Source organism: Podarcis gaigeae (genome assembly GCF_964106915.1).
Source record: "Podarcis gaigeae genome assembly, chromosome: 10".
Lineage (NCBI taxonomy): Eukaryota > Metazoa > Chordata > Lepidosauria > Squamata > Lacertidae > Podarcis > Podarcis gaigeae.
This window is the reverse complement of record NC_139686.1, coordinates 74,193,680-74,220,641: the sequence shown is the minus strand read 5'-3', so window position 1 is coordinate 74,220,641 and position 26,962 is coordinate 74,193,680. Positions and strand designations below refer to the sequence as shown.

Below are 26,962 nucleotides of genomic sequence, written 5' to 3'. Positions count from 1 at the left end.
GTTCATTTTTCCAACCACAAGCTATAGAACTCACTGTCCACCCTCCCTCTTTATAATGGCAGGATGTAATTTAGCCAACTCGCGGCCCTATGGCTTCCACATTCATTCTCTTGAAAAGAAATAGCCCCCTTAGATGCTGCATTCTAGAATTTATAATCCAATGCATGTCTATTTCTGAATATACAGTAAGTCCCATTGAGCTCACTGGAGCTCCCAGGTAAACGAGTATAGGATTGCACTTTTACAAGTAATTTAACCCCAAAATAGCCATTGGATATAACTGCTTTCATTTCTCATGGATTATAAAATGTCCATACCATAATTCTAAATGGCATAGTAGCCTACTTGCCACCTTTCACCCACAATAAGCTTAGGCATAAAATTAAAAAAGTCATCCATTTGTACAAGAGCAATAAAAAAATTAAATATTTATTCAAATAATAAGCTTAAGTTCAGGCTGAAATGTTGGCAATGCAGATATTAAACACATCACAAAAGCGTGCACAAAAATGAATTTTGAGCAGAGAACAAAAATACTAGGCATTATACTAGACAGCTGATTTAAGAAAACAAAAAAGATTTATAATAATCACTATACAAAATATAAAATGTATTAAACACTACCATCCACAAAACAGTTTTTTAAATTGGTTATATTTAAAAATTATTTGTGTAGTTAATCATATAGTGAATTGTAAATGATTATACAATAACCTGTTTGGCTGGCAATACCTTGTTGCTCTATAGCACACCCAATCACATTGCAAAACTGAGCATCATCATTTATGCTATCAATAAAAGAAACAATTATTGATAATACAAGTAAATATTGTCTGATCTACAAAGAAGAAAATTATTTTTTCCCTTCAACTCTGAAGTGCTTCCATGCAAAGTCAGCACTTGCTTGTTTTTAGCAGAATGTATTACCAAGCAATGTCCAGGGTTTTAGATGCTCACGGATAAGACTTTTACAAATCAAAGATTGACTGTAGACATGCAACCCTCTTGGCTAATGGATAAAAGCACTGTGCATCACTTTATCAAATTTATTGCCTTCCTGGAATTTCATTCAAGGCATCTGAAATTAGACCTAATGATAAATATACACATAGTGAAAAAGGACATAAACTGCTATTTGACACCACTATTGGTAATGTCTGTGCTACGTGAAAGCACCCTTTTAAAAAAAGAGCCTATGCGGCGAGAGATAAGTGTCTAAAGATTCAAAATGAATCAACAGTATTGGATAACAATATAATTCTCAACTCAGAAGCTGCCTCAAGATTAGGTGCATCTTCAGTTAATGTAACAGGAAAAAAGGCAATGGGTTTTATTTTATTAAACGCATCCACTCAAACTGACCTAAGGCCACCAGATTTGCAGACACAACGTGTTTCTTTTTCTCTTTTTACAGTTCTTTAGGCTGTAAAATGATAAAGGAATAGATCTATTTTTAAAAAAAGCTTTTCCATCTAGATTAAGAAGTTGCTCCAGGCGTTGGGTTCACGTTCTGAGTAGCCACTTGTGGTGCTACCTCAATGATTCGAGGTTTGTCTATAATCCTGGCAGTGCGGTTGCCCTTTTCTACAATCCCAATAATCCATGCTTGGTGACCTTCACCATATTTCGGAGACTTGATTTCAGCACAGAAACGTGCTGCCTGTTCACGTGGTAAACAAATAAGGAGTCCTCCTGAAAGGAAGAAGAGTTGACAGTTCAGATCAGAAGTCACTACAAACCTTCTCAATTACTCCAATCTAAATCCCACCATTCTAAAAATGGAAGTTGGTAAAAGTTATTTCAGCTACAAGGTTTGGGCATCCTTGTTGACTGATGATGCTAAGGTACAATTGAATAGGCTTGCATTTTCCATGAGATTTTGCTTCCCTCAATCTATGTCTTGTGGATCTTTAAACACTCTTCCATGTAATTCGGATTGTTTCCTTTTATTTCAGTATTCCTTCTAACAGACCTAAGCCACCAGCAATTTTTCTCTGCATCAAGCTAGGAGAAGCTCAGCATTTTATCTTATTTTTATTTGGGGAGGCTCACCATGCAAACTTTGGCCACCTCATGAGAAGACTCGACTCCCTGGAAAAGACCCTCATGCTCGGAAAGATTGAGGGTACAAGGAGAAGGGGACAACAGAGGACGAGATGGTTGGACAGTGTTCTCGAAGCTACCAGCATGCGTTTGACCAAACGGGAGGCAGTGGAAGACAGGATTGCCTGGCGTGCTCTGGTCCAGGGGCTCATGAAGAGTCGGACACGACTAAACGACTAACAACAACCATGCAAACCATTTGAGAACTCCTGTAACAGTTTTTCAACCAAGTTCTCATCAGACATAGTTATATATATCCACCAGTGATATTATGTATTTTTAAAAATACATAAATGAATAAAGGACACACAATGGCATCAAAAGATGCTGGTCCTTATACTGTATCATTAACTCCAGAATGAAAAACAGCTTCTTTGGAGTGAGTAGCATGCCAAATAAACAGACATTGCTATATAATACATGGTTATCAGTCAGCAAAAGCTTTTGAACTAACAATTATTTATATTTATCAGCACCCTTCCTACCAAGACTTAGCATGAACTTCTTTGGTGAAGAAAATAAAGACAACAAATATGGTGCTTGGAGACAGAGCAAGCCTTAAAAATTCCACAAGGAGGCTTTCCGTGGGGATTCATCCACATGCAGGTTTTCTTGCCTACATGTACTGCAAGCATGTAATCATATTTTATTTGGTCACCTTCCTAGCCTTCTGCCCCCACCATTCCAGGAAAATGGAGAGGAGAGAACCACAATCCAGTCTACTACTGAAGCATAACAACAGTCAAGCCATTCACTGTGTGCAGATGTAAAGGAGTAGAGCTGTGTGCCATAAGGGCATTGCTGACAACGCCCTCAAGCTCCAGATAAGCCCACTGAGCAGATTCATGTAGCTGTTAAACAGCATCGGGAATAAAATCCAACCCTGAGGAACCCAACATTGAAGGGCACTCCCCAAGCACCACCCATCCAGCAATGTCTATCCAAGTAGGACTGCAACCACCGCAAAGTGATGCCACCCACCCCAACTCAGACAGGCGCTCCAGAAGGTTGATGGTATCAAACTGGTATCCAATGCGGTTTCCAAAAGGATCTTCAGAAAGTTCCTTAGCCAGTGTTTCAAAAGTAGACTGCAGTTTTTTGTACCAACTTTTCAAATGTGAACTACAAAGCTGGGAGTCTGTCTCTGAATAAAACCTAATCTGAGTAACTTGGCTGCTTTTGAACATGGAAAATGGAGGCTAATTTGTGCAGGTTATTTACACACTACAGAGAGACGTACAAAGCATGAGCTAAAAGAACTCCAGGAAAACGGCTAAGTTTAATATTGATGAATATGTACACAAATAGTACCTAATTGTGCATGCTACCCTTTATTAACTTACTCTGATGTGTGAATTATGTTACATCAAACCATACTTAAAATAAACTATGGTTTAATGTGAATGCCCAGTGTACCTTTGCAGACTGCTGAAATTCTGGCCACTTTGCTTCTCCCCGGCTGCCAAGAAGGCAAGTCTGGCTTGTGGTGTTGTCTGAGCGGCCCAGCCTGACGAGGAAAGAAACCAGGAGCCCATGTTCAGCCCGCACAACAAGCCTGAGTATGGCTTCTTTCCTGGAAGCGCAACAGCAGCAGGGGAACAGTGAAGCACAATTTTGGCAGTGTGCACCAGCACGCTGCTTGTTCACAATCGTGTTCACATTAGCGTTACTTTAAGGATGTTTAATGTGACCATGGGAACCAGGCCAACATGAGAAACCAACCCTTAAGAGTGCATACTCAGAAATGTTACTCCATTAAGATTTTTTTTCTCCCTACATAATACTGCTTTCTTGCCCTTCTGTGTAATTTGCAAAACACACACCTGGTCTAGAGCCACGATGCTGTGGACATTGGGAGACTATTCCAGACTAGAACTTGCACTAAAGACACACAGCAGCAGTGGCTAATTGGGCTCCCTGGGAAAAGAGCACCATCTACTGACCTCTGGAAGAAGTCCTTTAAGCAATGCTTGTGCAAAATGCAGTGTTTGTATGCCAACGGGGTAACGCCATCTTGTGCTGCCCAGTACTGCCAGGCGTGCTCTTCTCAACGGTTCTTTGCTGCAGAATTAAGCCTTGGGGGACTGGGCATTTTGTGGTCTGAAGTCAGGACTTCCAAGCACCATCCATGCGGCATGCAGGGCTGTTCTCCACAGGGAAGCTGCTCCCACACCCGATCTAGCATGTCTCGGCTCTATTGCCCATCAGCTTATGGGAAATAGAGCCAAAGCTGCTTTCACTTGCCAGTGCATGACCAGGAGTGCCCCACTGTGCCCAAGGCTCCACCTGATGTCACATATGATGGCAGGTGGGCAGGCCTTGAAGAAAACAGCCTCGCAGGCCAAGTATCTGGCACCTCTGGCACAACAGTATCGCTAAACTGCAAACACGATCCTTTGGGAGAGTGTAACTCAGTCTAGAGCAGACTGAACATCATGTCCTTGAGCAACTAAAGTAGTGATAGAACCTCATTTGTCAGGAGTTTGATTCAGTTTATTGGCCTGCGTTCTGGAAAATGGTTCTGCACTTCCGCTACCTCAACCCACAGAGGAGAGAGAGAGAGAGCGCTGAGTGTAATCACCGTATTCATGGCACCCACTCTAAATTCCCAGGTGACTTCTCTCAGCATTTTTGTGCACGTGGCAAGAGGCAGAGGAGACAAGTTTGGATGACTGCAATGCACTGTGTGCGACTGCTCAAGGCTACCCAGAAGCTGCAAGCTGGTGCAAAATGCAAGAGCTGGACAGCTCCATGAGGCAGAATATTACCATCCTAATATGCCGCTGAAAGAATGGCACTTGTTGCTGGTTTGCTACTGATTGCTGGTATTGGTGTACATTACCAGTAATTAGTAGCAAAGCAGCAGCTAATGCAGTTTTTCAGCAGCTGCATATTAGGATGGCGATATTTTATAATTGGTGTCTGTCTTGATAGTGGTCATTGATCATAAGAAAATGATTTGACTTGGTGTACCCTAAAAAGCCTGGGATCAGGATCCTGTCTTTCTCCCTATATACCCAACTATGCAGGACAGGGTATCTTGCAGACACCATTTTATCAGGTGAACTATTCCACACACTGTCAGAATCATACCGTAAGTGTAGCACTAAAGTCTCTTTATAGGACGCGGGTGGCGCTGTGATCTAAACCACAGAGCCTAGGGCTTGCTGATCAGAAGGTTGGGGGTGAGCTCCCGTTGCTCGGTCCCTTCTCCTGCCCACCTAGCAGTTCGAAAGCACGTCAAATTGCAAGTAGATAAATAGGTACCGCTCCAGCGGGAAGGTAAACGGCTTTTCCGTGTGCTGTTCTGGTTCGCCAGAAGTGGCTTAGTCATGCTGGCCACATGACCCGGAAAAACTGTCTGTGGACGAACGCCGGCTCCCTCAGCCTATAGAGCGAGATGAGTGCCACAACCCCAGAGTCGTTTGCGACTGGACCTAACAGTCAGGGTTACCTTTATCTTTACTTAAAGTCTCTTTGGAACTCCCTCATACTGCATATCAGACAGGCACCTTGTCCATTGTCTTTCAACAACAGGGGAAAACATTCCTCTTTCAACAAGCCATCCAGAATCTTTGTCTTCGTTTTGAATTAATTTTACATATGTGCTGCTGCTGTTTTAAACTTCTTATTTTTAAAAAATGTTTTATATATAGGTTATGATATTGTAAACCTCTTCAGGATGCCTCACGGAAAGCAATTGATGATGATGATAATATAGTGGAACACCTCAACATAAAGGTTATCGGGCAAAGTAGTAATCCCTCAGGTAGGCCACCTTCTGAATCAGTGCCCCAAAGAAGAGAACCACCAAAAGCCAAGCCTCCTACTACCAACCCAACCAACCTCTCCAGAAGGATGCCATGATCAATGGTATCTTATGTAGCCCAAGAGAATTAGCAAGGTCAAACACTTAACTGGCCTTCTCTAGCTATTAGTCCATTAGACTAACCAAGGGAGTTTCTTGAAAGCTACATGCTAGCAAAAGAGTTGACATCTTTATAATTTGCTTTTTGAATGTGTGGTGCATCCTTCAATGTAGGAAGTGTTCATAATATTTACTTAAATTTACTGGTCTGCCCAAATAAGTTCTTACTGCTTTCTCCAGTCAATATGGCAAGCCTTCCTTTTTACTTGTCTCACGGAAGGCTATTTGCAATTGCAGAAATGCAACATCTCACGCACTGCAACCTACCTAGAATTGATTCCCAGTCCCAACTGTAATGCAGGCTGCACTTCACAAATATACAAATATACAAATGCCATTTAATTCTATAAAGATAAATCTCAGCAATATGCATCCTGCTCTCCATGAAATGATTCAAATATTGTTAAAAATGCAGTGCACAAAGTTTGGAAATTTGCCCAGTCACATGAAGTAAGCATTTGCCTGGCCAAGACACTGCTGACACAGATTCATATTAAATTTCCTGCTATAGATATTGTATGTTATGACATTCTTAGGAGAAAAAACTTATTTTAAAAAGGGAGATTTACCTGAAGTCTCAGGACACGTCCCATGCATAAGGCCAAACATGTTGCCACACGCCTTGCTGACTGCAGCCATTTTGGCAAGAACAGGAAGATTGTGTATAACAAAAGAAACCTCATTGCGCTGCTGCTTGGCTAAATTTTGTGCATGCCCCAGGATTCCAAAGCCTGTGATGTCTGTGGCTGCATGTGCATTGAATGTATGCATCAGTCCTGCAGCTGGAAATGGAAAACAGGAGAAAACATTATGATGAATTCTGGAGTTTCATTTCCACCACTTTGTGAACCAGTTTAAGTTATGTACTGTGAAGTTTCAAGACCCATCACTTTACTCTGAACTTTGACACAAGAGATGTGGTTTCAGGACCCACCCTGTTCCTGTGACTGTAATTTATATGAACTGTTTTCCATATTGAATTTGAAACTGTTGTAATTCACCCATGGACCACATAGTGAAGGGCAGGTAATGAACTGAAATAGTACCAGTAGTAGTAGCAGTAGTTCTGAACTAGGTTTTATTAAAATACTCAGAAATGTTGCAGAAAGAGTAAAAATGAGGTTGCATCATCATCATCACCACCATCATTTATTACACTGTCCATCCAGCTGGGTTTCCCCAGCCACTCTAGGCTGCTTCCAGAAGGAGACTAAAAATACATTGAAACATCAGTCATTAATAATAATAATAATTTGTTCCCCAGCCATGCTGGGCGGCTTCCACAGAGACCAAAAATACACTAAAATGTCACCCATTAAAAACTTCCCTGAACAGGGCTGCCTTCAGATGTCTTCTGAATGTCAGGTAGTTGTTTATCGCTTTGACATCTGATGGGAGGGCGTTCCACAGGGCAGGCGCCACTACCGAGAAGGCCCTCTGCCTGGTTCCCTGTAACTTTGCTTCTCACAGTGAGGGAACTGCCAGAAGGCCCTTGGCGCTGGACCTCAGTGTCCGGGCAGAATGATGGGGATGGAGACACTCCTTCAGATATACTGGGCGAGGCCATTTAGGGCTTTCAAGGCAGCACCAACACTTTTAATTGTGCTCCGAAACGTGCGGGGAGCCAATGTAGGTCCTTCAAGACCAGTGTTATGTGGTCTCAACGGCCGTTCCCAGTCACCAGTCTAGCTGTCACATTCTGGATTAGTTGTAGTTTCTGAGTCACCTTCAAAGGTAGCCCCATGTAGAGTGCATTGCATTGAAGCAAAGTTCTTAACCTGAAGAAATATTTCTGGGTTAGCGGAGTCTGTAACCTGAAGCGTATGTAACCTGATGTACCACTGTATTTGCAAAGAATGCAGAAATTCTACGACCAAAATTTGATTTAAAAAACCATCTGCCCAGAGAGAAAAGGAGTACTAGGTATGAAGCCATGGCAAGGATAGCAAGAGTAACCATTCTTGTCATTTCAATCAAAGGCAGAGAAAATGTTCTGATGTCCTCTGATCCTACTTTTAAAAAGGAAGCCAAGACCCTCCATTTTGATTTTCAGAATATTGCAAAGGCCTCTATATTCTGAGGGCTTTGGAAATCTGATTTATTTCTGATTTATTGCAACACTAATATTTTTCCAGCTCTAATACAAACAGTGTACATGCTTTTCAAAAACTGTTTGCCTCTTAGTGACTTATTTAGCCGTATTTAACTCCAAAAAGTTTCATCATGAGCATGTATACCCCATTCTCATACCTGTTCTGTTGAGTCTTGCCATATTCATCATTGCTTCTTGATAGGCTAGCTCCACATCTTCTTGTGTAACCACCAACTTGATTTTGTTCCATTTTTCTGGCTAGTATGTTGAAGAAAAAACAAGATCAAACTATCTGTGTTTTAACTACATAAATTCTGCATGTGATGCAATTACTTTGTTTAAAGTGCAGTAGACTAAAGGTCTTATATAGTCCAGCATCTTGCTTCCAACAGGAGTCAAGTATTATTACTGTTGTCATTTATTTGTTGCCTTCCAAACATATCTCAAGGCAAATTGCTTTCTAAAGTCACCTAAGCTAGTGGAGATGATGAAGATGGGATTTTTTCTCCCAATGTGCATCACTTTACATTTACTTTCACTGAACTGCATTTGAAATAATATTATCCATTCACCCACATTAAAGAGCTGCTTTTGGAACTCTTTACAGTTTGCTTGGCTTTCTACCATCCTCAATAATGGTCTAGTGTGTATATTAGCTTAGAAGAAAGTTCTGCTGTATTCAATGGGGCTTACTATCAGGTAAGTGTGTAGGGTTGCAGCCTTAAAGTCAAAAATATGAACACACAATACATAATTCACACATAATTACACACATAACTCACACTTAATTACGGATGCAACCTGGGAAACCAGGTGCAACAATGAATCAAGAAGCATTTCAAGTCTGCCTAACAGTGTGGGGCAGAGGACAGTAAATCTGTCTGATGAATGCCCCAATCCACCTCAAAGCAAAGGGTCTCTACACAATCTGTATTCATTTTCAATTAGGTTGTGAGTACCTGAATACTCAAATGGGACTGCAAGATCTGAAAAGGAATATCCCACATTCAAAAAACTATGGAATCTCCTGAATTGTTCATGTCTCCTCATCCTAAGATGGTAGGAAGTGTGCCAAGAAAACTCCTGGCCTTTGCATGTAACATACATGATAGCCCAACTTGCTTTTATTTATACTTTACCTTTCTTAAAAAACTGTCAACATATACTGTTTACTAGTGGTTTACTAACCCTGCAACTACCATCTAAGGCCCTTCTTTGTGTGGAACCTCCACAAGAGGCAACAACATGAGAATGGGGCTTTTCTGCAGTGGCTCCCCATTGTGGAACGGTCACCCCAGGAAAGCTCACCTAGCGCCTTCATCACGTATCTTTAAACCATTGACTGATTGAACAGTCTATGGCCTTTTAAATGTGTTTGTGGGAGGGGGTTATTGGTTTCTTTTTGGTTTATTATGTATTCTGTCTTCTCATTTTGTATTTTTATGTTGTGAACTGCCCTGCAATCTTTGCATGAATTTAAATTCATAAAATCATCATCACCATCTGAGTATTCATCAAGCACAATGAAAAGAACATTATCAAAATAGATAGAGATGTGCTTTTACAATGAAAAGCTTCAATACTACCACTAAAACTGCATTTCAGAGATTTTTTTTTTAAATTTCTAGATAATTAACTGATCTATACTTGCAGAGCAAAACCCCAGTTTCAAAGATTTCAATAGCAAATTGCTAGCAGTTTATGCAAATAGGTTGAAGCCTATTCACTGGTTCAAATACTGATTAAACAGGTGTATATTTTCAAGGTTAAGATAACTGCCTCAGATAAAGAGCTACACAGATTATTTCTCTGATCCTTTACTCCGACCCCATTCAGACGCATTTACTTACAATATCTAGCCACTGGTGGACAGCCACAGCAACCTGCGTTCCCAAGGGTTTAGTTAACACAAGCACGTCTCCTGGCACTGCATTGTCTGGCCTGCAAACAAGACACCCATATATGTAAAAAGACACATATGATGTGACTATTTCCCAGTCAGCATTCCACAGAATATATACAACAATGCTCAACCACCAAAAGAGCTTACTCTAAAACTGAGGACTATGAGAAGTGAAATGCCAGAGGACAATTTTCTGAACTTTGCATCTCAAACTGAGTAACAGTAGCCCTCTGTCCAGCTACAGAAGGCTATGGAAAGATACTACAGGTAACCAATGAAAAAACAACATCTTCGGAACTATACTGTGAATCAGTCAGATACTAGACCTTTGGTGCGTGTGTGGTTTTTTTTTTTTTTAAAAAAAGAATATAATCACAAAGTAAAAGAAAAGGTCAAAAGATTTTATTTTTAAATAACAAAATTACTTTTTGAAATCCCATGAAATGTGCTTATTTAAAAAGGTAAAGGTAAAGGTACCCCTGCCCGTACGGGCCAGTCTTGACAGACTCTGGGGTTGTGCGCCCATCTCACTTAAGAGGCCAGGGGCCAGCGCTGTCCGGAGACACTTCCGGGTCACGTGGCCAGCGTGACAAAGCTGCATCTGGCGAGCCAGAGCCGCACACGGAAACACCGTTTACCTTCCCGCTGGTAAGCGGTCCCTATTTATCTACTTGCACCCGGAGATGCTTTCGAACTGCTAGGTTGGCAGGCGCTGGGACCGAGCAGCGGGAGCGCACCCCGCCGCAGGGATTTGAACCGCCGACCTTTCGATCGGCAAGTCCTAGGCGCTGAGGCTTTAACCCACAGCGCCACCTGCGTCCCTGTGCTTATTTAGGTAGCTTAAATAATTCGTTTGACATTTATTCATGTTTCACTCACGCTACCTATAATAGATCTTATGTCTAGCTTCCATAGCAGGATTCTGGTCTCAGTTCTGTATGTAGAAGGAAATCTCATTCCTCCTACTTCAAAAGCTTAGGATTTCAGTGTAAGTGTAAGTTATTGTATCAAGGAGAAACAAAGTAAGCAGACTTCAAAGCCAACAACTGCAATCATGGAAGGATTTACAGCCACATAGTGCTCCAAGGATGTTCATTCTACATTGCAGGGTACAATGTAACAGGTAGCCAGTACAGTCACACCTCGGGTTGCAATCGCTGCAGGTTGCACGTTTTCAGGTTACGGACGCGCTGAACCCAGAAGTACTGGAATGTGTTACTTCCGGGTTTCGGCGCTCGCGCATAAGTGCCAAATTGGGTGACACACATGTGCAGACATGGCGCTGCGAGTTGCGAAAGTGCCTCCCGCATGGATCACGTTCACAACCCAAGGTTCCACTGTATGCTGAATATTAATATGATTTCCTGGGTATGTTTATACATGTTATTCAAGGACCTTTAAAAAAATTGGTAGTGGTCACATTCAATTAACATTCTAATCTAGAACGTGACACCAGAGTTCTTTGAAGAACAGAAGCTTAACTTTCATTCTTGATACATGCTTCTCCAAATGAAAAGGGTAACTCATTTTAAAGGTTTCTGAGGCTGCCATTCTAAACACACTTACTAGAGAGTAAGCCTCACTGAACACAGCAAGACTTATGTCCAAGAAAATATTTATAGGATTCTGCAGTTAGACATGTATGATTAATATCCAAGAACCCAAAGGCCAAAATATCATCAATTTTCTTACAGATAACATTACAGAAAGGAAATATCCAGAATTTTAACAGTACCCACCCCTTTTAATATTTTACAACTCCTTTTGCATAGGATTAAATGCTTCTACTCACATTATAAACTCATTAGGCTGGCAGACTGTTGTGGCCACTCCTCCTAAAACAACCCAAGGGTTTAATACTGTCTGACCACCAGTCACTGATGTTCCTGCCTCTTCTGCGGCATCTTTGAAACCTTGGATAATTAGAGGCATTACTTTGTCCCTTTCCTAGAGATCAGAAACAACACAAGCAGAAAAACTCTATAATCAATGAAAAAAAATCCAGTCTGGAGGTGCAAACCAGTACATGCTGAATCCATTTTTAACTTACAAACCATCCATAGGTGCTACTGGTCAAACCAAAAACAGAGCAGAATGTTTCACAGTTTTTTTTAAAGTCTTTGAGACACATTTTCCAAAAACTTAAAGTACATGTACAATTAAGAACAATTTCTTGGATTCAAAACCTATGCTTAAACGGGTTGGATGTAGAGATGTGAGTACTCTACTCGTGAAAGTGGGTGCTTTCAACTGCCATTAATGGAGAGGGGAAGAGATTTCTGCAACTTTTCTCTTTCCCCTCATTCTACCCCACCCCTAAAATGTTTGCACTTGGGAGCTGCTTGACCTTTCAGGACAGCTTGGGAGGTGGTATAGGGGAATATGGGGAAATGACCAAAAAAAAAGAGCTCCGCCTCCTCTTGTTTCTGGAAGCCCCCACTCGACTGAAGCCCATCTCTGTACCACTGAATCCAAAACTTTTAATAAAAAGCATACAGCAAGGTATGTACAGGGGAACACAAAACAATACAAATGTACATTGTGAAAAGCAGAACACTTCTCTGCATGGTACAAGTCATGCCAAGCAAAAAAGCACCCCTCCCACACATTGTGCCATTCAATAATGAGATGAAAATGCAAAACAAAGATTGGGCAAGTAGATATCCCATATTTGTGAGTTCCAGATTAAACAGAAATTATATATTGCTTGATATTATGTACTCACCAAAGTGTTGTGTGAGAAAAAACATTCCAACTACCTTAAAGCACCTTGCTGTACCCCAATAGTGGTATAAACCGCAAAAGCCTGTGTGCATGTTTTAGTCTGACTACAAAAATAGTCTGGTCTCACCTGGCCCTGGTAATTGCAGACTGGCCCAGTTCACACAACACTCAGCCAACCTCTGATCTCCCCTAGGCTTGCTTACTCTTTTTACAACTATTTTTTTTATTTTTTATTTTTATAAGATATTTATTAAAGATTTTCTTAATACAATAGAAAAAACAAACATAATAACATATAACTTTACAATAGCCATATTTTCTTCACTTCTTTGGACTTCCTCGCGTCTCTCGTTCCTGCGTTCCAAGTTTATCAAACTTTACCCAGCAATTTATCACCTTGTTTCAATTCTTATTTTATAATTTTCCAATATTGTGTCCCTAATTTTAGATAATTTTATCCAAAGCTTAAAAGCTTAATTTTAGCATAATATTTATCCAAAATTTATCTTTTCTTATATTTTCACTTATCTTCATATTCCTTTCGACTAACTTAATGGTGCCATATTATTTATAATCTTGCATCTTTCTTAACACTCATACAATTTACAATATTTTTGTAAATAGTCCTTGAATTTCTTCCAGTCCTCCTCCACTGCCTCTTCTCCCAGGTCTCGGATTCTGCCAGTCATTTCTGCTAGCTCCATATAGTCTATCAGTTGCATCTGCCATTCTTCCAGTGTGGGCAAATCTTGGGTTTTCCAGTGCTTGACGACAAGTATCCTTGCTGCTGTTGTTGCATACATAAAAAATGTTCGGTCCTTCTTTAACACCCTCTGGCCGACGATGCCTAAAAGAAAGGCCTCTGGTTTCTTAGGGAAGGTATACTTAAATACCTTTTTCAACTCATTATATATCATTTCCCAGAAAGCCTTGACTCTAGGGCAGGTCCACCAGAGGTGAAAGAACGTTCCTTCAGTTTCTTTACATTTCCAACATTTATTATCAGACAAATGGTATATTTTTGCGAGCTTGACTGGAGTCATGTACCACCTATATATCATTTTCATAATATTTTCTTTCAAGGCATTACATGCCATGAATTTCAGACCGGTGGTCCATAACCTTTCCCAGTCAGCAAACATGATATTGTACCCAATGTCCTGTGCCCATTTTATCATAGCCGATTTGACCGTTTCATCTTGTGTATTCCATTTTAACAGCAAATTATACATTCTTGAAAGTACCTTAGTCTTAGGTTCTAGCAATTCCGTTTCCAATTTTGATTTTTCCACCTGGAATCCTATCTTTTTATCCAACTTAAAAACCTCTTTGATCTGAGCATAATGTAACCAATCTCGCACTTTATCTTTTAGTTTCTCCAAACTCTGCAACCTCCAATTATCTCCATCTTTTTCTAATATTTCCCAATATTTCGGCCATTTGGCCTCCATATTGAGTCATTTCCGGGCCTTAGCTTCCATTGGTGATAACCACCTTGGGGTCTTGTTTTCCAATAAGTCTTTATATTTTGTCCAGACATTGAACACTGCTTTCCTGACAATAAGGTTCTTGAAAGCCTTGTGACTTTTAACCTTGTCATACCACAAATATGCATGCCATCCATAAGCATTGTTAAAACCTTCCAGATCCAAAACATCAGTGTTTTCAAGAAGCAGCCAATCTTTCAACCAGCAGAAAGCTGCTGATTCATAATACAACTTTAAGTCTGGCAGGGCAAAGCCCCCTCTTTCTTTAGCATCAGTTAATATCAGTTAATAACGGGGACGCGGGTGGCGCTGTGGGTAAAAGCCTCAGCGCCTAGGGCTTGCCGATCGAAAGGTCGGCGGTTCGAATCCCCGCGGCGGGGTGCGCTCCCGTTGCTCGGTCCCAGCGCCTGCCAACCTAGCAGTTCGAAAGCACCCTCGGGTGCAAGTAGATAAATAGGGACCGCTTTCTAGCGGGAAGGTAAACGGCGTTTCCGTGTGCAGCTCTGGCTCGCCAGAGCAGCGATGTCACACTGGCCACATGACCCGGAAGTGTCTTCGGACAGCGCTGGCCCCTGGCCTCTTGAGTGAGATGGGCGCACAACCCCAGAGTCTGGCAAGACTGGCCCGTACGGGCAGGGGTACCTTTACCTTTAATATCTTAAACTTAATTCTGGGCTTTTTGCCCTGCCAGACAAATTTGGAAATGTCTCTTTGCCACCTCCCAAAACACTCCATTTTATCCACAATCTCTAAAGTCTGGAACAAAAACAGCATTTTTGGCAATACATTCATCTTTATAGCAGCAATTCGGCCCGACAAGGAAAGTTTCAATCTTGACCAACCTTCTAAATCCCTTTTAATTTCTGACCAACACTTTTCATAGTTATCCTTAAATAGACTCAGATTCTTAGCTGTTATGTTTACCCCTAGGTATCTTACTTTTTTAACCACGTTTAACTCTGTCTCTTTCTGAAACCTTTCTGATTCTGAAGGTGTCAATTTTTTTTCCAATACCTTAGTTTTCTGCTTGTTACGTTTAAATCCCGCCACCCGACCAAACTCCTGAATCAATTGTAATACCCTTTTCGTACTAGATTCTGGCTCCTGTATGGTCAAAACCAGGTCATCTGCAAAAGCTTTGAGTTTGTACTGTTTCGCTCCGACCTGAATTCCTTCCACCGACCGGTCCCCTCTAATCATATTCAAGAACACCTCCAGGACCGAAACTTTTTACAACTATTTTAAAATGGGAAAGGGAGAACCGTGTGTCCCGCCTTGAACTCCTTGGAGGAAAAGGTGGTATATAAATGTAATTCTTTCTTTTTTCTTTGAGCATGAATCATAACGGAAGCTGGGGAAAAATGTTTTTGTTATCCTAGGATAACTGATAGATGTTCAACAACAAACATGGGATTCCCTTGTGGATGCTTGGAATAAAGGTTGCATTGTTCTCTATGAAAGCTGGTGTTCATTTTCAGGGACACAAGGCAATATGTTAGCATTCCTATAGCAGTATTTACAGTACTTACCCTATCTGTCATTTTATTACTTATTCCAAGCAGCATCAACATGTTGTCACACTCAGTGACTCCCATAGCATAAAGATCACTAAGAACATTGGCACAGGCTATACGTCCCTAAAAACACACCAAAAAAAATTATTGAATTTACAAAGCATAATCAATTCATGTGCTGCTTTACAAAATAAGATAGGGGAAAAAGATACATCCTTCTCCCAAACTTTTCAGCAATGGAAAGACAGAGATAATGAACTAAAGATTTTTATACTCTGTTTCAAAGGGAACATTTTTTTTACAACTATATTAAAACATGCTTCTAGTGTACTGCATTGCCAATAATGTTCAGAATTCTGTAATATATGTGGCACCACCTCCAGGCAGAAATATACATTTGCAGTCAGGTCTGCTACAATTAGAATTCCTTTGTTTTAATAAACATTTTAATATTGCATTGGTGAATGATTATCTATTTCTTCCTTTAAGAGACACAGCAGACAGCTCTGGAAGATATTTAACCAGTGTCAACATTTCAGAGTTAGGCTGAAGTGGCAAATTGTCAATGTATCAGAGTTAAGTGAAAGTGGCCAGTGGTCCCCTCCTCCTCCCTTTTAAAAGAATATGGAAATTGCTCACAAACCAGGACTTTTAAATTGTCCCAGGCATAGCTGGACACAAATTGCTTGTTACCGGTAATTTTCAAGCTACACACATCTGCAAAAAACCTAGCCCCCACAAAGCAGAACAGAACACATGAAACCTTGTCTGCAATATAAAGAAACAACAGGCATGTGTGACACATAACTGCACATACAGCTGGAGTTTCATTTGATGTCAGCATCCAGCAGTTTCCATTATCAGCAAGATATAATGATATTCATTTAAATGATATTCAATTAAAAAGCAAGTTGTCTTTTCAGTAATAGGAACAGCTGTAGCACAAACACCATACACGCTTGTGATTGTACCTGCAGTTATATTCCATATGTATACACTGATTCTTTGGATTGCAGCACCCAGTTGCAGACTTCATACTTGCTATTCTGAATGTGTTTGTATCAATACAGTAGGTTGGAGTACCTTGGGCAATAAATTTCATGGAGAGCAGGTATTTAGTTAAGAGTCCAAGAGTGATCCTAATACAGTACAGTTCTGATTCAAAGTATCCCAAGACAACTGGAGTACAAAGCTCAGATCTAGAGCTCTGCCTCTAACAGGAGAAAACCTTCACAAAACTGGCAGGTCAACTGTCCAATCACAACAGAGAAAGTCTAGAACTGCCCAAAACAATGCTCGCCAATCACAATTTAGGTAGCTAACAGGCACCTTTCCCCCGCTCCATACATATGTTTAGGCAACTCACCATCATATAAGGATCATCCACAATAGGATAAATGTAATCTGTTGTCTGGACCAAAGATAGGCCTCCATGTCTTAAAGGAATAACACAAGTGTCCATTCCAATTCCTGTAAAGACAGTGGCAGTTAATTACCAATTAATAAAAGTCATTTCCTTGGATTTCTCAAAGTATATTCTATCCTTGCCCACCCCACTCACCCAAAGACTCCTTACACACCAATGAAATTCAAAAGGAAGCAACAGCTAGTGAGGTTTGGGGAGATACATCAGTCTGTTTCTCCTCATTAAACATCAGCCTGACAACCCTAGTCTTTAAAACAGGGGTCAGCAATGTTTTTTGAGGCCGGTCCAGTCCACTCACTGGCGGACCTCTCGGGTGGGCCGGAGCATGCACGCCCGTGCGTGCGCTCAAGCTATTTCCAGTGCACTTCTGGGGTGGAGGAGTGCCCGTGTGCATACGCTATTTCCAGCACGCTTCCGACCCGGAAGTCAGTCACCGTGGCGAGAAAAAAAATGGTGCTGCGGGGGAAAAAGCACAGAATCCCCATGCCGATCCACAGAACAGCCGTGGGCCGGTTCCAGGAAGCTCATGGGCTAGAACCAGCCCATGGGCCTTAGGTTGCTGAACTCTGCTTTAAAACATGTCTGCCTACAGAAAACAACTGACAGACACACAAGCTGATTAGGACAAAATAATGATAGAGGATCTGCACATTAGCCAGCAGCCATTCATGAGGTTCAGTCTCCTCCTGTGGTGTGCAGCCTTATGAAAACTGCCTGACCATCCAATTGCTGCAGACCCTAAGAGCTTTTTACCATCTCTCTTGCAAAAATACAGCGGCCTTCTCTGACAGATAAGAACCTGGTAGAAGAAAAGCTGCCATCTATACAACAAAGGAAGGGAGGGAGAGAGCGAGAGAGCAATGTGCGCTGCATGAGATTGGCCATTTGAATTTAGACATTAAGAGCTTTCATAGAAACTTGTAGTTGAACTTGTAGTCAGGAACAAATGACATGGGTGCTCTGGTACTTCCTTGGCTTCAACCATATAATTTAGGGTGAATCTCCCACAGACCTTATAGATTCCCCCATGACCTCCAAGATAAAGCACTCTCAATATGCATTTATTAGACCCTTGATTAGCAAATAGTTTTATAAGAAGACCACTTTGAAGCAAAGAAAATGGGAGGTAGTAGACCAAGTCTCCTGCACTGTTCAGAAAGGTTTTCCATACATCTCTCAGCTTTAAAGACCAAATGATACCAGGACTTGGGACCTCTTTCTAACCCCTATGTTCCATTTTCCCCTTGATCTTTTTTAAAGCTTAGAGATACTTTTGCAGTGTTCTGAGCAAAAGAGTATTTTCAGATTGCCATCCACTGGGCTCACAAACAAGTTTATGGCAGGATTTGATAAGACTGATCATCTGTTCTGGGAAGAAGGAAAACAGGGTAGTTTTTGTTATACTGTATTTATAATTTGTTGAAAATCAAAATTTCTATAAAATTTCACAGAAATGCACAATGCCACGCACAAATCAGGTTCTGCTGTACCTACACCATCAATGGGGTACTTGGAAAAAGTTAAACCTGGTGCCACACACTCCCAGCTTAACTCTCTTTGTAGACCAAAAGAGCAGTGGCACAAAGATATGCCTGACTCCTCACCCAGGTCATAGAAACATAGAACTGTAGGAGTTGGAAGGGTCCCCAGGGTAATCAAGTCTGACTCCCTGCAATGCAGGAATCTCTACTAATGACAGATGGCCATTCCAGTCCATAGCTAGGAGGGAAATTTGTGAACAACTATGCTATTTTTTTCTGGCCAGTGCCACTCTTGGGCTTGCCTCATCATGCCCTGCTTGCAGCAGAGTAACAGAACAAAGTGCATCAAGCCAAGCATTCTGCTTCTGCAACAGTGAAATCAGGCGTCCGAAGAAAACCCACAAGCATGAAGGTAATAACTCTCTCCTGCTGTTGAAACTGAGATTAAGCAACATAATCCTTAGGAATATAGTGGTACCTCCAGTTACGAACTTAATGCGTTCCGGAGGTCCCTTCTTAACCCGAAACCGTTCTTAACATGAGGCACACTTTTGCTAATGGGGCCTCCCGCGGCTGCCGTGTGACTTCTGCTTGCAAAGTTTGCAAGCAGGAGCATCTACGTCCGGGCTAACGGAGCTCGTTAACTGAAGCGTTCTTAAGGAGTACGGTATGTAACCTGAGGTTCCACTGTACTTGGTTTTCCTTTATTCAGCACATAAACCATGACCATCCAAATAATCCACCAGCCACACATGGACGGCTATGGATGTCCTTCTAACATTACCTATGAACTGGAAAAAGAAATATATGATACCAAAAAAAGTAAAACAACAGACAAGCAAACAACAATATGTCTGTGTTGATTACCTGACATGTTTAGGGAGGGTTAACAGGTTCTTATTACTCTTCTTCATGTCAAAAATGTAATGTACAAGTACAATACTTTGGAATCCAAGGTATGCAATATAGGCTTGATTTTGGAAAATCATGATTTAAAAAACAGCAATATATTGCTATAGATTCAGGTAGGTAGCCGTGTTGGTCTGATGCAGCATAAATAAAATAAAATTAAAAATTGTCCAGTAGCACCTTAGAGACCAACTAAGTTTGCTCTTGGTATGAGCTTTCGAGTGCCTGCACACTTCTTCAGATACTATGAAGAAGTGTGCATGCACATGAAAACTCATACCAAAAACAAACTTAGTTGGTCTCTAAGGTGCTACTAGACAATTTTTTAATTTTTTAATATATTGCTATATAACCCATGACTAAAAATCATGAGTTTATCTTATCCCCTTTCAGAGTTAACTATTCTAGTAATCATCACATCTTGCAGCATCAAATTTCATAAATTAATTGTGCACTGTGTAAAGTATCTTCTATCCTGAATCTCCTAAAGATCAGTTTCACCGAATGTCCCCAAATTCTATTTTTATGTCAGGGTTTTCAGTGAGCTGTCCACCTCAATACAAATATCTCTTTCCTGATTGGTTACTACCAGTTCATATCCCATCAGTGTGCATGTAAATTTAGGAGTTTTTGTTCCAATGTGAAGACTTTACAGTTATTTTTACTGAACTGCATTTGCCATTTTGCTGCTCCTTCACCCAATTTGGAGACACTCTTTTGATTTCGTCTATCCTTGGTCACCTCACTGCTCATGCTTAACACCAGATCATTTATGAACACGCGAAAAAGAATCAGTTTCAATATAGATCCTTGGGGAACCAAGTTATGTGCCCCCCTTGTGAAAACTATATTCATTCCTGTGGTCTACTTTCTCTTTTTTAGCCAGTTACAAATTCGTAAGATGCCGGCCCTCTAATCCCATTGTGCCAAATTTATTTAAATTCCCTCAACAAAGGCTTTTATCAATAGCTTTTCATACATTCAAGTATATAGATTACTGGATCACTCTTATCCACATACCTGTTGACACTCTCAAAGAACTCAAACATGAGGCGTTTTCTTAGTAAGAAGCAAGGCTTGGAATCCCTGAGTGATCCAGCCATGTAAAGTATTGAATGCCCCCCAAACCTATTTGGAAGGGGGTGGGGTAAGGGGTTTGCTTTGTTTTTATTATGTATTTTGTGTAAAAACACAAAATATTATATTTTATGCTGTGAACAACCCTGAGATCTACAGATGAAGTGTGTTATAAAAATTTAATAAATAACAACAACAACTGGCCTCTAAGCACTCTGTGTGGTAGCAGTAGTAAGTATACCAGCGAAGTAGGAAAGAATAGTACAGGCTTGGTACAACGTGGAACTATTTGTAGGCCCTCCTTTCAGCATCACTCAGATAGGGTTATGACTATAGTCCAGTTAACCCAAAGGACAATGGTGATATTTGTTGATTCAAATCATTAGCTTTCCAAATTTGCTTTTGTATGTATACTTAAATCTTAGTCAATGAAAATGTTGGTGCTCCCATTCTGAAATTTATCACATAATATGACCATGTTCTGAAAATTAAAAAGTGAAATACTCAGGAACCAAAGATTAAAAAGAATATAAAACGTACTCTTTGGCAGAAAAAACACACATTTTTGTTTTTGTAGGCTACCATCCTTTTTTCACCAACTTAGAAGCATTATGAGGAGCTGTAGAAGGGGATCATACCACATGGAAGTGAAGCATGAAACACAAGTCACAGGGCCCTCTCTAGATCTGAGCTGCAAAATGGGGCTAGGACTTGTTTTGGCCATGTAGTTCCATAGCACTCTGAGCACCTCAGAAATGCTGAGCCAAGCTGATAAGTCGCCAACCCCCCTCCTTTCATCCTGGAGCTGTAGTAGTAGTCTGAGGCTTGTAATTATGGCACAACACATTTGTCGACTTTGTGGGGAAACCAGTCTTTAAAAATCAAGAAAGAAATGGTCATGTGGAAGAGGTGGATGAATTTGGGTACATTAACGTTAGACCAGTTGATAAACGAAGAGAATGAATTTTATACATATTCCATCTTAAGAGACAAATACAGATTACTTACAAATTCTCACTGGCAATATCTCCAGACTTGCTAACCACCATCTACAGACCAGGAGCTTTTACAGCCTCAGAGACCCCAGAAATATTGAAGCAGCTGATTAATTCTTACACAACAACAAAAACAGCCATCAACATATATAAATATTTGTTATCAGCAAACCATTTTGATATACAGGTATTGAGGGAGGGTTGGAATAAAGAATTAGAGATATCCATTTCAACCACACAGTGGGAAACTGTTTTAACTGGTATAACAAGGGTGTCTCTGGATCTTAAATTGAGGCTCACACAACAAAAATTAATATTTAGAATATACTGGAGCCCATTACGTTTGTTTAAAAGAAGGGCTGTTAGAGATGCAATAGGGATAATGCTTCTCTAAAACAGATGTTTTTTCACTGTCCTACATTGAAAGGTTTTTAGCAGAAGGTAACAAACCATCAACAGAAATGTATGGAACAATCTTACATTAACAGAGCAAAATATCCTATTGAATTATATACCCAGCACATGGAACCTTACAAAAGGACTATTTGAGTGGACTCTCCATGCCCTTACCACAGAAAAAGACTGATGGCGGGGAAATGTGGCTCCCTTCTACGAGTGGATTGAAGACTTATACAAACTCGCAACATATAAACGCAGACTTGCCACTGTAATAAGAATTTTAAGGTCCTACTTAAATGTTCATAAATGTACCAAGAAAAATGTACAAACCACATGTCTGAAGCAGCACAGGAGGACAGCCCTGAAACGCTTCAGGTTACAGACTCCACTAACCCAGAAATAGTGCTTCAGGTTAAGAACTTTGCTTCAGGATGAGAACAGAAATCATGCTCCGGTGGCGCAGCGGCAGCAGGAGGCCCCATTAGCTAAAGTTTCAGGTTAAGAACAGACCTCCAGAACGAATTAAGTACGTAACCAGAGGTACCACTGTACTGTAATAGGTTAAGATCTGGGGAAGTACAATAACAACCTAGGTAAAATACAGTGGTACCTCGGTTTTCAAACATAATCCATTCTGGAAGACCATATGAGTTCCAAAACATTCGAAAACTCAAAACAGGAGCCTTAAATTGGAAAACTCAATATGGAAGCCACATTTCCGGTTCAACTTCTGAGACGAGTTTGAAAACCAAAGCATTTACTTCCGGGTTTACAGCATTCGAGTTCCCGAAATATTCGTCAATGGAGATGTTCGGAAACCGAGGTACCACTGTATATAGTTTTGGGTCCCCCTTCTCCCCTTTGTTTTCCCTTCTACACAGGTTGTTTCTCTTTCTTGTTTGTGTCTCTCACCATGTCTGGTGCACATATTTATGTACTTTTTGAACTTTCAATAAAGATTTTTTAAATAAATAAATGGCACACCACCATAATTATTCTGGAGTTACAGCATAAGAATCAGTAATAATCTTGATTTTATTTTTAAAATTATGCTCTGCCTTCACTCACATACCTCTAAGGGAAGTTATATACAAAACTTAAAGAATAAGAATAAATGTAAAAACCCTTTAAACAACTTGTATTTCACAGTTTGAGCATCTCTGCTTCAAGTTTTACTTGTGTTTCTGTTTTTTAATTAATGTGTTATAATTTTCATTCTTTTGTACTGTATTTTAATGTTGCTGCTGTTGTTTTGCATTGGGAGCAGCCCAGAAAATTTGTCATGGGGCAACTGTGATGGGGTGACTATACAGATGCAGTAAATAAATACACCATTAACTAATATCTGACTGGTCAGAATTGACCAAACATTTTTGATTGGTGAAATAACCAACCTTGTTGTTGGTGAAATAATACGTACACACACACACACACAGTACAATACTTACCCAATCTAGGCATAACAGCTCCCAAAAACTGTTCATCTTCCTGGAAGTGATTTTCTTGTAGAGATTCAAGCAATTTCTGTAAAATGTCCTGAGGCACTTTACAGCCAGTGCCTTTAAGTTCAGTGAATCTTGTTAGCCGAAAGCTCTTGTCAAGTTCATAACTTTCTGGGTTAAAGGACTCCCGGACAGACATGATTCTCACAAAATAAGTACCAGAAGCTTTTTCTCTTCTTCAGGATATTTGTTGGTATGCTTTCGTGGTAATTATCCTAGTTTGCAGAAAGAAGTATTAATACAATATAGACTTTCTCAGCTTGTTATGCAGAATAGTTTTCTATCTATCTATCTATCTATCTATCTATCTATCTATCTATCTATCATCTATCTATCTATCTATCTATCTTTCTTTCTTTCTTTCTTTCTATCTTTTCCCTTCTATCTAAAAATCTGAGCTGCAACCATACATTGCAAGAACAGACGCCTCCTTCACTAAGGCTACCAGCTCTTGACATTTTTTAAAAAATAGGCAACATTCATTTTTGCATATAAAGCCCCTGCACAATTACTTTCTTGCAAGTTCTGTAGCAGGGGATGGATCTAAAACTACCCACCCTCCTTAGGTCACTTTGACAAGTAGCAAGCGAACATCTACCATGGTTGAATTCAATTTATGTCTCTAATGACATGCCAAACATGAGTTTGGAAGTGCTGTGCCGAGCCAACTGGACCGAATTCAGTGCATAATAGTAGCATATATGTGATCTTGCTACAGGCTTACAGAAAACCAGGTCTTTAAAGGTTGGCTATGTTTATAGCAAATTGACCTGTGTAAGCAGCCCAAGATGTCCCACTTTGCTCCACCCTTAGGTGCATACGCTCCAACATTTCCCAAGAAGAAATTGGGACATTCCCACACACCATTCTGCTGCTGCTGCCTGCTCACTCTCCCCACTGCTGCCTAAGCGTCCACCTGCTGCCACACAGAGAAGGGCCACAGTGACAATACTTCCAGAAGTGGCGCCATTCTTCCAGAAGCTGTGGCCCACCTCGTATGTGTGTGGCAAGTGGTGGCCAGCGAAGGTGTGGAACCAAGAGCATGAAACAAAAAGAAACACATATTTTGATTCTGCGCTCTTTGGGTCACCCAGAAAAAAATGGGACATTTGTGTGGTATGCAGTGGAGGAGATAAACATTGGCTGGATCTAGACACATCAAAAAAGTGATTCCGTTAAACCTGCTGTAAACTTCATAAAGGGAAAGTCTGCTAGTGAAAGATGGGACTCCACAGTGTCATAGTGTTATAATGCATATAAAACATTTTTTCTTTCCTAATGTAGCTGAGTTCATTATGTCTGAAACACAGTCCAAGCAAAGTTAAGCACCCATGACACTACGAAACTGAAACAGTAACATCAACAAATCAGTTTCAGTGGGAACTGTGCCGACGGTATTTAATAGGCAGTAAAAAGTTACGGATTCCTCTACATTTCCTATTAACAATTGAACTTTAACACACAAAACAGTAGCTTTCTCCTCATTCTGTTCCCCCAAACAGGTGTCAATCTCCTGAAGCAGGGCTGGGGAGCCTGTGGCCCTCCAGATGTTGGTGGACAACAAACTTCCACAATCCCTGGCCACGCTAGTTGGGAGTTGTTGGGAGTCCAACAATGCTGGGGAGAAGGCATAGGGAGCTCTCCACCCATCCATTGTTTGAATGACAGACACCTATTTTCCCCATGGAAAACTAAGCCTTATAAGTCATACAAAGAGTCGGGAGTACTTAATGCAGCTACCTATATAATTAAAAGCTGCAACATTCTGTATCTTGACTGAACGTTTTTTTTTCCGTTTTCTGAAATGAGGAAAGAAGACTGCAGCGCTGTCCCAAACAACTACAGTGTTCACAACACCATACTTTATCCACTTTAGAACAATGTCTTGCAAGTTTGTTTTGTAACTTTGAGAACACACGAGTTAGAATTAAAGAGCTGCATGAAGTCTGACCGCAGTTGCACCGGAAAAGACCCAGTTTCCATGAGTTCAAAAACCAACACTGCTCCGAGAATTTAACCTTTGGCAAACGAGCACAGCTCAGTCTGAGGGCCGTGGGTTCAAGCCCCACGTTGAGCGAGAGACTCCTGCCCCGCCGGGCGACTCTCCCCCCTTCCGAGATTCTGCGCGGGGACATCAGGCATTGTAGGCCGACACGCCTATCCGGAAGGGAACCCGGCCACGTGCGGAAAGGGCTGGCAACCATGCCTGGCCCGGGAGTCCAGAGGGCCACTCTGCCCCCCCCCCCGGCGACGGGCCGGTTCCCGCCTCCCTCTCCGCCCGAAGCGGCCCCTCGGCGGGAAGGCCCCCCCCCGCCATGCGCCGCGCCTCGAGGGGGGGCAGTTGGAAGAAGAGGAGGGGGGCGGGCGTCGGGCGCGCGCCTCGAGGAAGAGGAGCCTTAACCCTTTCGCGGGTGGCTTTAAAGGCATTTCGGAGGCGGGGAAGGCGCGGCGGGAAGCGAAGGCAGGGGGCGCCGGGGGGCTTCTCCCAAGGGAAGGGAGGCGACTGGGGCTCCACGCGGCCCCCTCTTTCTCCTCTCAGGGAAAAATGTCGGCGGGTGGAAAGATTAACCCCTTCGCCGCCCTCGCGCACATCCCCGCCTCCGCCGCAGACTCCGCTCTGGCCCACAGCGGCCCCAAGCCAGCCGCCGCCGCGGCCCGCCCGCCCGGCCCTCTCCGCCTCGGCCGCCGCCGCGCCCCTCCGGCCGGCGGAGCGGCCTCTCCTTCCTGCGCAGCTGCCCCTACAGCTTGGCGGCGGCTGAGGGCAGGGCCGCGTTCCCCTTTAAGCCCGCCCAGGCCGCCCTCTTACCGCGTCTCCCCGGCTGCTCCTCGCCCGCTCGCCCGCCGCCCGCGAACGGGACTCCCCTCCGCCGCCGCCGCCGCCGCCGCCGCCTCGCCCCCCAGCCCAGCCAGCCAGTCCCACAATGCACCGGGCGTCTGGCCGGCCCGGCTCGCGCGCTCGCTCGCTCTCTGGCAGGGCAGACGACTCCGCCGCGGCAGCGAGAGGGTTAAGCCACCCCCTTTCCCGCGTTTCCTCTCGGCTCCTTCAACGGCCGCTCCGGCCCCGCCCGCCAGGGACCCGGAGGGAGGGAGGGGCGAGCAGCCGGGGCCGCTACCTGCCTTTAAGGGGAGGGAGCCTGGCGCTCCGCCCGCGCCGGGGGAGGGGCGGGGAGAAGCCGGAGGCAGGCAGGCCCCGCCCCTCGCGGCTGAGGGGAGCTGGAGGGGCTCTGGGAGGAAGGGCTTGGTGGGCCGGGGGCGTATTGCCTGTCCCCCCCCCTTCCCAAGGATGCCTCTCTCCAGCCCTTAGAGTCCTGTACATTCTCCAAAGACACCCAGAGAGCAAGGGCGTCTGTGCATCTGTGAGGTGGGTCGGGAGAGGTAGGGATGCCATGTGTTCTCTCTTAGCACTGTGCAGACTAGGTGTG

The 26,962-nt window shown here is 42.3% G+C and overlaps 2 protein-coding genes across 4 annotated transcripts in view; one reads left to right on the top strand and one right to left on the bottom strand.

The window, feature by feature from the left end:
• The window catches only part of PRPF18 (pre-mRNA processing factor 18), a 131,692-nt gene that overhangs the window by 3,643 nt on the left and 101,087 nt on the right, over positions 1-26,962 (top strand). The gene's annotated exons all lie outside the window — the stretch shown is intronic.
• SEPHS1 (selenophosphate synthetase 1) lies at positions 414-26,650 on the bottom strand. Of its 3 annotated transcripts, none has more exons than XM_083701609.1 (9): positions 26,468-26,650; positions 23,487-23,755; positions 17,118-17,221; positions 15,767-15,874; positions 11,819-11,973; positions 9,974-10,064; positions 8,282-8,381; positions 6,601-6,813; positions 414-1,692 (listed from the first exon to the last, which is right to left on the bottom strand). In XM_083701609.1, the coding sequence occupies exons 2-9, from the start codon at positions 23,677-23,679 to the stop codon at positions 1,478-1,480; spliced, it is 1,179 nt and encodes a 392-aa protein (XP_083557735.1). In that variant the 5' UTR covers positions 23,680-23,755; positions 26,468-26,650; the 3' UTR covers positions 414-1,477. The 3 variants fall into 3 exon arrangements, with proteins under 3 accessions (XP_083557735.1, XP_083557733.1, XP_083557734.1); XM_083701607.1 differs by having other exon boundaries at positions 26,347-26,569; XM_083701608.1 differs by lacking the exon at positions 26,468-26,650 and adding an exon at positions 25,281-26,070.